Source organism: Perca flavescens, chromosome 16, assembly GCF_004354835.1.
Source record: "Perca flavescens isolate YP-PL-M2 chromosome 16, PFLA_1.0, whole genome shotgun sequence".
Taxonomy (NCBI): domain Eukaryota; kingdom Metazoa; phylum Chordata; class Actinopteri; order Perciformes; family Percidae; genus Perca; species Perca flavescens.
In genome coordinates, this window is record NC_041346.1 from 7,037,097 (window position 1) to 7,049,611 (window position 12,515).

A 12,515-nucleotide genomic window follows, 5' to 3' on the forward strand; every position below is an offset into this window, starting at 1 on the left:
AAGCATTTTTTGTCACTAACGTTAGAGGCCGTGATGAATGAAATGGCAACGGTTAGCTATGTTGTGTGAGACTTGTGAAGTGCTGTAATGTGTGCACATGTACATGGCAGTACATCATTCTTCATTTTCAAATGTATAGTGATGGTAATAATGTACCTTGCACGGAAAAATCATGAGATCACGCAAATCAATCTTGTCAGACTCCAACCTAACACGTTTGTGTCTGAACTACCAGGTTACCGAACCGATCAACCGGTCAGCTGAGGAGCTACTGGCAGCTATGAGCGGGGTTTAGGTGTGTGTGACGGGCGTGGCTCTTTGTTCAAATGATACGAGGAATGATGGTCCTGATAGGTATTTTTTGAAAATGCTTTCCCTTTCCCCAAACAGTTTCCAATGACGGCTTCTCAGACGGTTCTGTGTTAACAAACCATCTGGCACGTCAGATTAGCTAATAATGCCCAAATTTTATTCAAATGTACTTGTAACTTTAATGGAATACTTACCTTTTTTTCCATTTTAATTCTGTAATGCTACTCCATGTATCCCATTACTCCCCAAGCCAGATTATTACACAATAACAATCAAATTGGTCCTGTACAGTGTCGGATTCATGCACTGCTCTGCTCCAGTTGCCACCTGGAAGTTGCTCAACGTCCTCCCAGTTTCATACATTTGCATATGCTGCTGTTTGTGATCTATGTACATGATATTGCCGTCATGATTTTTCTATATTGTAATTTTACTTTTATTATTTTTGTCTGTTCTGTACACACGGCATCTAATGCGTGTCTGTCTGTTGAGGGTCCAAGGATAGAGGGTGTCGGAGGGGGTGATTTTAAAGCCTTCTGAGGCAAATTTGAGAATTGGGATTGGTTATATAAATAAAATTGACACACACACACACACACACTAAACATTTACAAAAATGTACTTACACTTCTTATAAAAACACAACATAGGCCGTGACATGTACACAGACAAATGAGTCTGGTGTCACAGACAAATTCTCAATTATCCACAGAAACCTCAGTCAGATGATTTTCTTCTGTCTGTGAGGAAGCTGAATCACTGTCATACCACCCGCCACTATATGCTGCAGTTTGTTTCCCAGAGCCTGTCACTACATGTCCTTAAATTAACTTTTGTGTGTGTGTGTGTGTGTGTGTGTGTGTGTGTGTGTGTGTGTGTGTGTGTGTGTGTGAAGGAAAGAGGCAAAAAAAGTACATTCACATGCTTCTGTCTGGGCTGTAAATGTCTGCATGTCTTTATCCATGTATTTGTCTTTGCATTGTGTGTGTGTGTGTGTGAGTGTGTTTGCCCCACACCACCACAGCACCAACCACAGGAAGAGTGGGAGAGAGAGGAGAGGTGGACCACGGAGCGGTTAAACTCATGACATCACAAGCTCCAGGCTGATTGGCTGCTGTCTGAGGCTGGAGGGTTTATAAGCCAACCAGGCGCCTCGGTTATAGCAGCAGCAGCATCACTGAGCAGTGAACAACATCCAGGAGATAAACTAAAGGCAAAGCACGTCTGTCTGTTTCTGCTCCACAATCTGCAGCCACTGAACTCCTGAAGCTTCCTCCGCCTGCAAACAAGGTCAGAATCAACATATGACGAAATATTTACGGTGTACAGTGTTTGCCAGAGTTTTTCGGCAACACCGGTAGTGTGATGAGAGGTGGGAGGGCAGGTTAATATTTGTATAAGCTGCAGGAAATAGACTTTATTTAGCCTAAGAATGAAAAATTCTTTCTTTAATGCATTTGAAATACACTATATTGTCTGTGGACATGTTTTTCATGGTTTGGCCCGGGCCTCTTAGTTCCAGTGAAGGGAACTTTTAATGCTACATCATGCAGTGGCATTTTAGACAATAGTGTGATTCAAACTCTGTGACAGTTTGGAGAAGGCCCTTTTGTACAAAGGCAGCTCTTCAAAGAAATGGTTTTCCCAGTTCGGGCAACTGGCCTGCACAGAGCTGTGAGCCAGACCTTATCACTCAACATCAGTGTTGGACTTCACTAATGCGCTTGAATGGGAGCAAATCCCTGCAGCCAGGTTCCAACATCTTGTAGAAAGCCAGCCCAGAAGAGGGCTGGCTGATACAGGAGCAGATTAACGCCTACGGTTTTTGGAATGACATGTTCAACTATCACCTATGGTGAACATGTCGGGCGTCCACATACCTTTGACCATGTAGTCTTTTTTTCGTTATGGATTTCTTCTTCCAACACTGTAAAAATAAGTACTCAAAATGTTCATTTTACAAACACTACAAAAAGACTTACTTTCTTAAGAAAACGAGAAAAAGTGGTTGTTTGACTATCGCAACCTGAATCCAATGCAAATCAACTACTTTTAAATGTTTTTAAAAAGCACTGTAATCTATACAATATGGTTTCCAGGTAATGACAATTTGTGTAACTAGCTCATCAAAGACCAATGGAGAACTCAATAACAGACGGCAATGGCAACATTGTTTTGCAGTTGACTTGGGGTAAAGGGTCATTGCTTTGGAGTCCAACTGCAGCACTGAGGGTTTTCACACACACAAAAAAACTTAATTTTGATTGAATCTGATTTTCATACACACTTGTACAACATTACCAGGAATTAAAAGTCAGTTTAGATCAAACTCACATTAAACTTGTGGAGCCGAATAAGGGTTTAGTTATCCACCATAAAAGCTCTGCAGTTTATTGCAGTTAATTATGAGTTCTTTTTTAAGACTTTACAAGTGGTGGAAGTCGGCCTATGATTGGTCGGAGGCGAAGCTGGGGGGCGGCTGTATTTGATTGGCTGATTAGTATCACAGTGTAGCCAGGAAGGCGAAGATGTGGGTAGCAGGGACGTCATTTCTGGATGTTACATGACCAGGTCCAGCCCCGAATAACCACGCTGAGTAAACACACTGACAACACACGCATCCTGATTAGCTGCCAGCTCACTCAACAGTGCTTTTAACTGAAGAGCTGAAGAGAGAGAGAGAGAGAGAGAGAGAGAGAGAGAGAGAGAGAGAGAGAGAGAGAGAGAGGCATTCTGGTAGCCGATTGGTTGAGTCTAAAAAGTCGCTGATTGACTCGCAACTTCACCACGACAAATAGACTCCACAAAGTCAAAATCAGAACTTGACGTTTTTACACTTTTTAATTTAAAGGCACACTATGCCAGATTTGTACCTTAATATAACAGCTTCATCATTTTGTTGATGGTAAACAAACTCTTAGTAAGGCAAATCATCCCGATAGCAAAGCAGGTTTGAGAGATGGCGCCCTGCCAAATCTCGTGAGAATCATGGCAGAGTCGACGAAGAAAACGCGGTCGGAAGAGTCAAGAAAATGAGAAACTGACCCGCGTGACGAACCGGATAACCGGAGTCCCACTCGGTCAGGCTTTCACTTGTTGGCGAGAGCTAAATAGCAGCAAAGGTGACGTTAAATACAAGTACTCCACAGCGACTCTAGTTCGCTGGTTGACAAAAATGGAAACCACATAGTATGAAAGTTATGACATGTTGATTAGTGAGCTTTGGAATGGCTGGTTGGCGGATTTCATTACTTTTGGACATTTTTCCCCGTGCTTACAGTCTTTATGCTAAGCTAAGCTAATTCCCACGCTAGCTTTAGCTTCATATTTATTGCACTGATATGAGACTTGCATCGATCTTATCATACAACTTTTGGAAAGAAAGTAAATAAGCACATTTCCGAAAATGTCAAACTATTCTCTAACCCTAACCCTACAGCTACGTGTCTAACCCCAACCCCATACCCTAGACCTAAATTCTTATCTCAACCCTGAAACAAAGACTGAACCTTCAAACAGCCCTTAGAAGAAGTGAGGACCAGACAAAAAGTCCATTCTCTCAAGGTCTGGAACGTAAATTGGCTGTCTCAAGGAAAGACGTAAGAAATACACACATACACATACACACACACACACACACACACATAAAAAGGCCTATGGGCGTCTGTCATGTCGCTGCTGCACTGTGGCTTTCCAGTTATAACTGGGTGAATTACACAGTATAGGAAGAGTCCATCATTAAAGATAGACACTCTGACTGCTCCCACAGCATACACAAAAAAAAAGCTTGTACTGTATAAGGGAGGGGAACAGAGAAACATAGACATATGTTTTTAAATCTGCTGTTAACAAGGTTTAATACTAAATGCTACATACTGACATTTTGCAGATATTTCACTCTAAATGTCTCCTTCAGACTGTGACCAAAACCAACAATGAACTCATCCCACTAGCGAAGTATTGTCTCTGTACATAAAAGCCTGACATATCTTATTCCTCTGTTCCATTGAGCTCCATTGTTGTCCGAAAACTATTAAAAACACATTATTGTTCTTTCATTACCATGAACACACAATCTAGTTTATTTTGACTCAATCCCACATACACCGTCCTGCTGCTGGATATACTTACATGTACTAGAGCTGTGGTTCTCAAACTTTTTTAAATAATCCCCCTCCTTTGAAATTTTTCATTTGTGGACCCTCTCAACAACAAAAACACAGGTACAGCCCTGCACCATCAGTGTCTCTGATTTACTAAACAACAACATTGACACTTAAAAAAACCCTAAATGCTATTTCAGATATTTAGAATCCATTACTCTTCTTTCACTAGTATAGTTAGCCTTGTGAGACCGTCCTGATCTGGCGAGCTCCAGTTTTCCAGTTGCATATCAGTCTGGCATCTTGAGAGAGAGAAAGTTTGGAGCCGTTTGCCAAACGACCGACCAATCAGTGTTGGTTCTGAGCCGGGTTTAGGTGTGACGCAACAAGAAGCGACTGTTCAGTCTAAACAACGTGGCGGCTTCCACGGATGAGATGAGCGTAGCTATCGCGCAAGTTTTATCCGAATTAGAAAGTATTCCTTCATTGAAAGAAGAGCAAAAAACGGCTCTGGAGGCTTTTCTCGAAGGAAAAGATGTTTTTGCTCTTCACCCGACTGGTTTCGACAAGAGTTTGATCTGATTGGTTGATTTGGCCTGTCTATCACCAAAATAGGTGGTGATAGATGGACAGATGGTTCATCCAATCAGCTAACCAGTATTTTTGCCCCTTCCCAAAAGTTATCCAACGGAAAGTTCCCAGATGGATATGCCGAGCAAATGCGAAGCGATCCACCTGGCGGAGTCAGGTTATAGTATAGTATAATTATTTTAGGAATTATGCATAAAAAAATCTTACGTACCCCCTGCAGTACTCCAAAGTATTCCTAGGGGTATTAGCACCCCATTTTGGGGGGTGGGGATTCCCAACAAATGCACTATTTCCTCCTGTTTCCTCTAGTGATGCTAGTTTAGCATTTTGCGTTATTTCACTCTGCTTATAGACAAATCTTAAACCATGGCACTGAGCTCATGCAGATTCCTGTCCTAAGGCCTAAAAAGAAGAAGCAATACGTTTGTAGTCTTTGTTTTTTTTGCACTGTACATTGGTGTGTTTATTTCAGGACATCTGCAGGACAATAGCTCATTTTAATCTATTAAAAGAAACCTCCTTAACGAGTGCTCTGCAAAGTGATGATGAAAATTTAAACTAGACTCACACGGAAGTAACTAAATGTTAACTGGATTACTCCCTTAAATCTTTCAAGGCCAAACGCCCCCGTTCATCTCCTTCATACCTGTTATTTTCTCACATCTTCTGGACCCAAATCAGCCAGAAACATCCTGTCTCATAGTTGAATCAACCCCGCACTGAAACGATGTGATTTTCTCTCTCTGATGACAGGATCGTTTTACTGTATTGAAACAGAGTTGTCAAGGACACGCAACCACTGGCTTAGGTCTGTAATTAAAGACTTAATGACTTCCTGTAAACTACCGAGGCCTCAGGAAGTGCCACTGCTAGTTAACGGGCACATGCCCGTGCAGCCTCCATTTTTAGGAAGGAATCTTGGCGAGAGGATTTACCGAGGAGACTAGCAGCTTTGTTTTCAGTTTGACATGTCATTGTGTTTCCTGTGAAGTTATGGCCTCCGGACGAGTATTTTTGGTGCCGTACGACCTCTGTGCATCGTGATTATGTTTTATTGTCGTATTGTGTTGTACGATGATGTTTTATTGTTTGACTTCAACCTGCGTCTTTCTGGTTTTCTCCCCCGTCCAGACACAAAACTGTGACACAATGAAAGTGGCCGTTATTTTCGTTCTGCTCTTCGCCACAGTCCTCTGCCGGCCGGTGAGTCATTTTTCTCTGTCGAGAAGTCAAAACCTCAACACAACTTTTGCAGAATTGAGATGCAGCAGCTTTGTCCTTTTGATGACAATACGTATTTGGCACTAAATTTGGTTTATTTGCTCATTTCGTTGTTTGCTTTTTAGGCAAGAAAAGTTTCTGTCAGCAGTTCAGAGAGCTCTGAGGAAGCGGTGAGTATCTGAAAAGAGACAGAGACAGAGAAAGAGAGAAAGAATTTCCACTTTGACTGATGTTGGTTTTGTCCACAGGTGAGACGACCAGCAGCTCCAGCCCTCAGGAAACAGGCGGCAGAACTTCCTCAGAACCGTGCAGCTCCTGTACAGGTAAAAATATTCAGTTTTTCATGCCGTTGTGTTCGGTTCAATATGTTCTCCTCTTCTCTTATCATTTTCACTGATGATGTCATCATATTGGACGAAATGCTTAACAGAAAATCTGTGTTACAAACTTAAGGTGTGGAGCTCGAAAAAGGTGGGCATTTAGGAGGCAGGGACTGTCGAAAGAGACTTGAGTTGCATGATGGGAAATGTAGGTGACCCAGTGATCCAGTGACCCTTACTAGAGAAGTCAGGATGTCTTGGCCTTTGCTTTTTTTTGTTTTATTTTTCAACCTGTGTCTGATACGGAAGCCCTGAAAGGCAAGGTAATAATAAAAAAAAATGCCAGCATTGTGGCCATAAGTTTATCTCTAGGAGATTTTAGCCTTACCTTCTTAATTAACTGCAAATGTCTACTGTAAACATAATGGAACTGTGCATAGACACCGACTTGGGTTATAAAATGTAGAAATAAGGTCTGATGAAATCATATCGTGAGGAGACTTCTGTTCCAATCTGGTTCGGGCTGTTATAGTTATCGCTTGTAGGTGATTGTAAACTCAGTCGCTTGCTGAGACTACCATCTCTTACGTACAAAATACGTTCTCCTATGTAGGATATATTATTTCCTAGGGGACAAACATATGTTTTCACCTTGCCTATCAGGGCTTCCGTACTCTTGTAAGTCCCCCAACTTTAGGGAAGTACAATCCTAAATCGCTGGAGTACCCCTTTAAGTCTTGCATTGATACGTCATACCGAGGCCCTGTCTGTCGGCGGAGGCCCAACAGCCTGTTTCTGAGACATGTGACATAAATGAAGAAGCACAAAAAGGTAAAAGAGGATTAATCAAATTATTGTGTCTCTCTTATGTTGCAGAACATTGTTGCGGAAGCAGCAGCAGCAGCTGCTAACTCAGACGAGAGCCCAGAAGGCTCAGACGAAGACGAGGTGAGAGATTCATTAGATCAGTGGTCTTCAACCTTTTTTAAGCCAAGGACCCTTTAGCTGAGAGAGAGACTGAGCAGGGACCCCCTACTACATACTGTATATTTTATAAAATGAAGTTGCATGATAAACTGGGCCTACAACAATGTGTAGGGCCCCCTAAAGCCTTTATACCTTTTTGCATAGAATACTAAGGTATTAAAATAGCCTGCTAATTGTTGGCATGATTTTATAAATCATGTTATAATGTTAAACATAAATGTAGCACAGTGAACCATAGGATGAACTGTGTATGTGGATGGCCTTAATGACTATCCTATAGGCTAGTAAATACTGGGGATTTATGTTTGCTAATAATACGTTGAATTAATGTTAACAATTTTAGATCAATCATTGTGTTTGAATGATTTCTACAGCAGGCGGCAGCAGAGGCTCCCATTGAGATCACGTCTGACAGCACAGACACAACTTCATCCCCAGACACAGCCACCGTCAACAGTGAAGACGATGATGATGATGATGACGATGACGCAGAGGAAAGTGTGAGTAAAATACCAATAACACATCTGGCAACATATGGAGCATGGAGATTATTTTGGACAGGGTTGGCTGCTGAAACTGTAAATAAGCCTCAGTTACTAAACATTAAACAGCAAAAAAAACTGAATAGTCTGACCTAAAAGATATATATGAGAGAATATGTTGAAGAAAGCAGTAGGCTACCCACTTTGAGATGACTTTGATGTAACTTAGACAGATGTTAGAGGTTTCTGATCTGTGATGGTTTGTGTTTTGTGTAAGTAATTTAATTTACCATAACCATAGATGCTTTCAAGCTCGCCGGCAGAAACATATTTGCGTGGAAATTTTAGAAAAATCTTCAATTTGGGTTAGGGGTAAGAGGACAACTGTTAACGATTATTACAACTCAACCAAATTAGATACAGTGCACAAAAAACTGTCATAACTGACAATAAAATACAGACATAATAGAATATTATGTGTGCAACCCCTCAAATATTGTAGACCTGCTATAATATTGGTCTCACGTTTTCATATTTTTCATGGTAACTTTCATTTTTGTAACACCTTTTTCAGTCAAATTTTGATTTGACTTTGGACAGAAACAGTAGCTAATGCTACTTAAGCTAACAAGCTCGTAGTTTTGTGCCAAACTAAATCTCGTCGAATATTTGTCAAAAAGCAAAGTCGGCAAATATGATAGGGACTACATGAGCAACACAGATGGTGAAATAAATAGGAAGGTTCAGGCAGGGCATTTCCGCCACCGGCTATCTGCCTGGATGCTCCGAACACCAAATCCGATTTTCACTCACACAGCTCACCTCCCACCCTCTGTGTCTCCAGGAAACCGACGAGGATGAATCTAGTGACAGCTCGGAGTCGGGCGAGGCCTCCACCCCCGCTCCCGCCACCGCCACCCCTGTGGTCGTGACAGAGGAACCCGTGGTTGCAACCACTCCTGAGCCCATCGTGCCTACCATCGTCACCGACACGGACGCAGGCCGCGGCGACAGCTTGGGAGGCTACCCCAGCGACTATAAGTCCATCGTCTACGTGGAGGACAAATCCTACCAAAAGGTTCCTTCTCCTTACAAGTCCTACGAGTTTATCGGCACAGGGAAGAAGATGACCTACGGCATGTCAGAGGGCAACGAGGTGGAGAAGATGGCCTACGACATGACAGAGGGCAATGAGGTGGAGAAGTCACTGACAGTGTACAAGGTAAAGGTATGTTGGAGTTTCCTAACAGTGTAAAGGCCTTTTCACACGGGGAGCAATTGCCGATTTTCCCTATGCGGTGCGCATTGCAAATCAATTAGACTGATTCTGCTGTTTGTAAGTTAAAATATAAAACAGGACATAGACGGCACAGCTTTTGCTTGTCACAGCATCGGCACAAGACTGGATTTATCGGGTAACGTCCGTAATTATGACGTCCGTAATTATGACTTTATATAACTTTAGCTATCAACAATAACAGTCTGTAGTTAGGAAAGACTAGCATCGCCACTATTTGATCGACCTGTGATTAGGGATATATGATACCACAGTCAGCTAATCTCATTCAGTTGTACGGCAGGGACACAGTAGAGCACCGAATCCCCGTGTGAAAAGCCCTTAATGCTACATCTTCACTACTACGTTTTTATTACTTTTTTAAGTTTTACTTTTGCTATGATTTATGCCTCACGTCCACAATACTAAAACAATACTAAAACGGAGACATTTGCATACATACCCGTTTTGGTTTGAAAATTCCAAGGCTGCTTTGTAGTCTGGATGGGCGCAAAGGAGACATTTTGAAACGATGACGCACGTCTTATCGGGGTGGTAGGCTTACATATCTTTCAGTAATGGCTCAACCTTCTCGTCGGTCCAAGAAAATAAATCCCTGGTCTTACTTTTCACCATTATTCTTGCTCCAAAGTATTTTCTGTATTTACAACTTATACATCCAGGATTTATAAACGGCTGAGTAATGTCAGACAATCTACTTCCTGTTTACACCTTCATGCGCATGCCTAGTGTATGTGATTGGTCATGAGATTAGTTCTGCTACTGGAGCGGACAGAGGTGTGTGTGGGCAGAGGTCATTTTTGTTTCAAAACGCTACTTGAAAATGAAAACCTGGTAGTGAGGACGTAGCCTATATTATTATGGATCTAACTGCAGTTCCAGGCAAGACCCGCACTTCAACAGCATTTGCGCGCCACGATTGGCCAGGTGTCCATGCTCACGCGAGAAATGGACCCCAAATGGTTCCTATCCCCTGACCAACAAGCTATCCTAACCTTAACTACTCAAGGACAATGCCTAACCCCAACCAATCGGGCTGCTTCGTAGGGCGGGTCTTGCCTAGAACTGCAGCCTAGAACTGCAGCTGGACCCATAATATCCCACCATTACCATATGTCACTGTTTACAATATACCAAACCAGCGCTAGTGCCTAAAAACGCCACAAAACCTTACGGTATTAATGGATTCTTCTGTTCTCCCGAGAAAAATCATAGACACTAATGCTCAAGTCCCTCCTTTACCTCACCCACAGGCTCTTCAGGTCCACTCCGACCTGATGGAGGAGGACACCAGCACCCCTGAGGTGGAGAGCCAGGGCCTCGACGCCTCCTCTGGCACCTCCCAGGACCAGGAACTCAGTCCCCGCCAGGCCTCCCTCGCAGAGGAGGAGGAGAGCGCTAGCGCCAGCGACGCCACCGCCAGCGAGAGCTCCAGCGCCCCAGAGCAAGAGGAGGAAGAGGAAAGCGCCAGCACCACCAGCGATAGCGCCAGCGCCAGCCAGGAGTCGGAGGACGAGGACAGCCAGAGCAGCGAGGAGGCCACGGCCACACCCGGAGCTGCTGACAGCGACTCCGACGAGAGCACTGAGAGCGATTCAGATGAGGAAGGGGCGGGACCTGACACCACCACTGACATGCCGGTGGTCATCACTGCCAAATAAGCACCGCCCATCCAGGAAATGGACTGGACGGTGGCGTCAGATAAGAGTCACAAGAAGAGCACACGTTGCATCCAGGTGCAACTATTCCACTGTAGGGCCAAACAGGGACAGCCAAGGCTTAATTCGTATTGATTTCAATGTGTTCAAACAATAGTTCTGTGATTATTTGTGCATCTTTTGGGAAGCAGAAATGCTTTTCCTTCTGGATTGTAATTTAAATAAACCAATAACTCCTGCACCCTGTGGTCTGGTTGCCCTGGTAAATCCCATGTTTGACCCCACAGGGGAAAAGTGGTCGTACGTTGAAACTGACGATCGCTACCTGCAACAGGAGGTGGACCTTTGGCCCCTCCCCTCTCCCCTCTGTTTACGGCAGGGTGAGAGTTCATAACTGGAAATGAACAAAGAAACAAAGTCGAGTCCTGATATCTACACTAGCACAACACCGCATTTAACGGCAATATGCAAACCTACATTGTTTTTGTGCTTATAAAATAAGAGAGAAAATTGCACAGTTTGTTTAAATACTTATAATCATTTCAAGCGTAATACAATTTAAACTTGACATTAAGCCATACATTTGCTGCCTGTGTGGCTTAGCTTTGTTGCTCGCTAGTATTAAATCTGCTGGTGTAGATAAAAGGTTGAGAGAAACTCTATTACAGGGTTCAGTCAGGTATAGATGCGATGCAGTACACACACACACACACACACACTTGCACAGTTCCTACCTACACTACATGTTGTTTGTCCCATGTTGTTTACTGTAATGTGTCATATTGTATCATTTCTAAAATATTAATAAAGTTCTTTTTCATAAAAAGAAGACGCTGGTGGTTTACATTTGTTTTAGATGTAAAGACAGGAAGGGTAGAGAGAGATGACAGGCTGAGAAGATAGATATAGAATAAGTAGGGCTGTCAATCAATTAAAATACTTAATCGCTATTAATCGCATGATTGTCCAGTTAACTTGCGATTAATCCCACATTTTTTAAATCTGTTTTACGTGTACTTTTAAAGGGATATTTTTCTTAAACAACAATACACAATTGTTCAAAAATAATTGAATAGCCTAAAGTAGAGACCGTATGGACTGACATTTGTTCAAGAACTTGACCCAGCCAATATTTTGAAGGAATAGTTTGACATTCTGGGAAATATCTCTGTTTGATTGAGATGATGAGATCAATACTACTCTCATGTTGGTGTGTTTCGTATGGAGCAGAAGCCAGGAGGCGCTAAGCTTAGCATAAAGACTGGAATCAGATGGAAACAGCTAGACTGGCTCCGTCCAAAGTTAATAAAAATAATGCTATGATTAGTTTAACAATGGCAGTTTAGGTTTTAGTAGTGGTGTTTATCCGTCCACCATGGCTGTGCAGCGTCTTCACATCCCTGCGACAGTAAGACCCTCAGCGATTGTACCCAAAGACATAGTTACAGCAAGTAACTCCCTGTTTCCCTCTGCTTCCAGTCGTTTTGCTAAGCTAGGCTATTCGCCTCCTGACTCCAGTTCCGTATATAACACACAGACAGTTT

At 42.7% G+C, this 12,515-nt stretch overlaps 1 protein-coding gene across 3 annotated transcripts; it reads left to right on the plus strand.

The window, feature by feature from the left end:
* The first annotated feature begins 1,493 nt into the window (after positions 1-1,493).
* Positions 1,494-11,800, plus strand: spp1 (secreted phosphoprotein 1). 3 transcript variants are annotated; one of them, XM_028602176.1, is made up of 8 exons: positions 1,494-1,602; positions 6,138-6,209; positions 6,353-6,397; positions 6,476-6,550; positions 7,424-7,495; positions 7,909-8,034; positions 8,861-9,244; positions 10,567-11,800. In XM_028602176.1, exons 2-8 carry the CDS (start codon positions 6,156-6,158, stop codon positions 10,972-10,974), a joined length of 1,164 nt encoding a protein of 387 aa, XP_028457977.1. In that variant the 5' UTR covers positions 1,494-1,602; positions 6,138-6,155; the 3' UTR covers positions 10,975-11,800. The 3 variants fall into 3 exon arrangements, with proteins under 3 accessions (XP_028457977.1, XP_028457979.1, XP_028457978.1); XM_028602178.1 differs by having other exon boundaries at positions 8,861-9,238; XM_028602177.1 differs by having other exon boundaries at positions 7,912-8,034.
* Positions 11,801-12,515: the final 715 nt, after the last annotated feature.

Excerpts from the sequence above, each read along its gene's own strand:
- spp1 (XM_028602176.1), top strand. The coding sequence starts at position 6,156 with ATGAAAGTGGCCGTTATTTTCGTTCTGCTCTTCGCCACAGTCCTCTGC. Across the intron at positions 6,398-6,475 it reads CAGAGAGCTCTGAGGAAGCG|GTGAGACGACCAGCAGCTCC; the intron begins GTGAGTATCTGA and ends TTTTGTCCACAG. Across the intron at positions 6,551-7,423 it reads ACCGTGCAGCTCCTGTACAG|AACATTGTTGCGGAAGCAGC; the intron begins GTAAAAATATTC and ends CTTATGTTGCAG.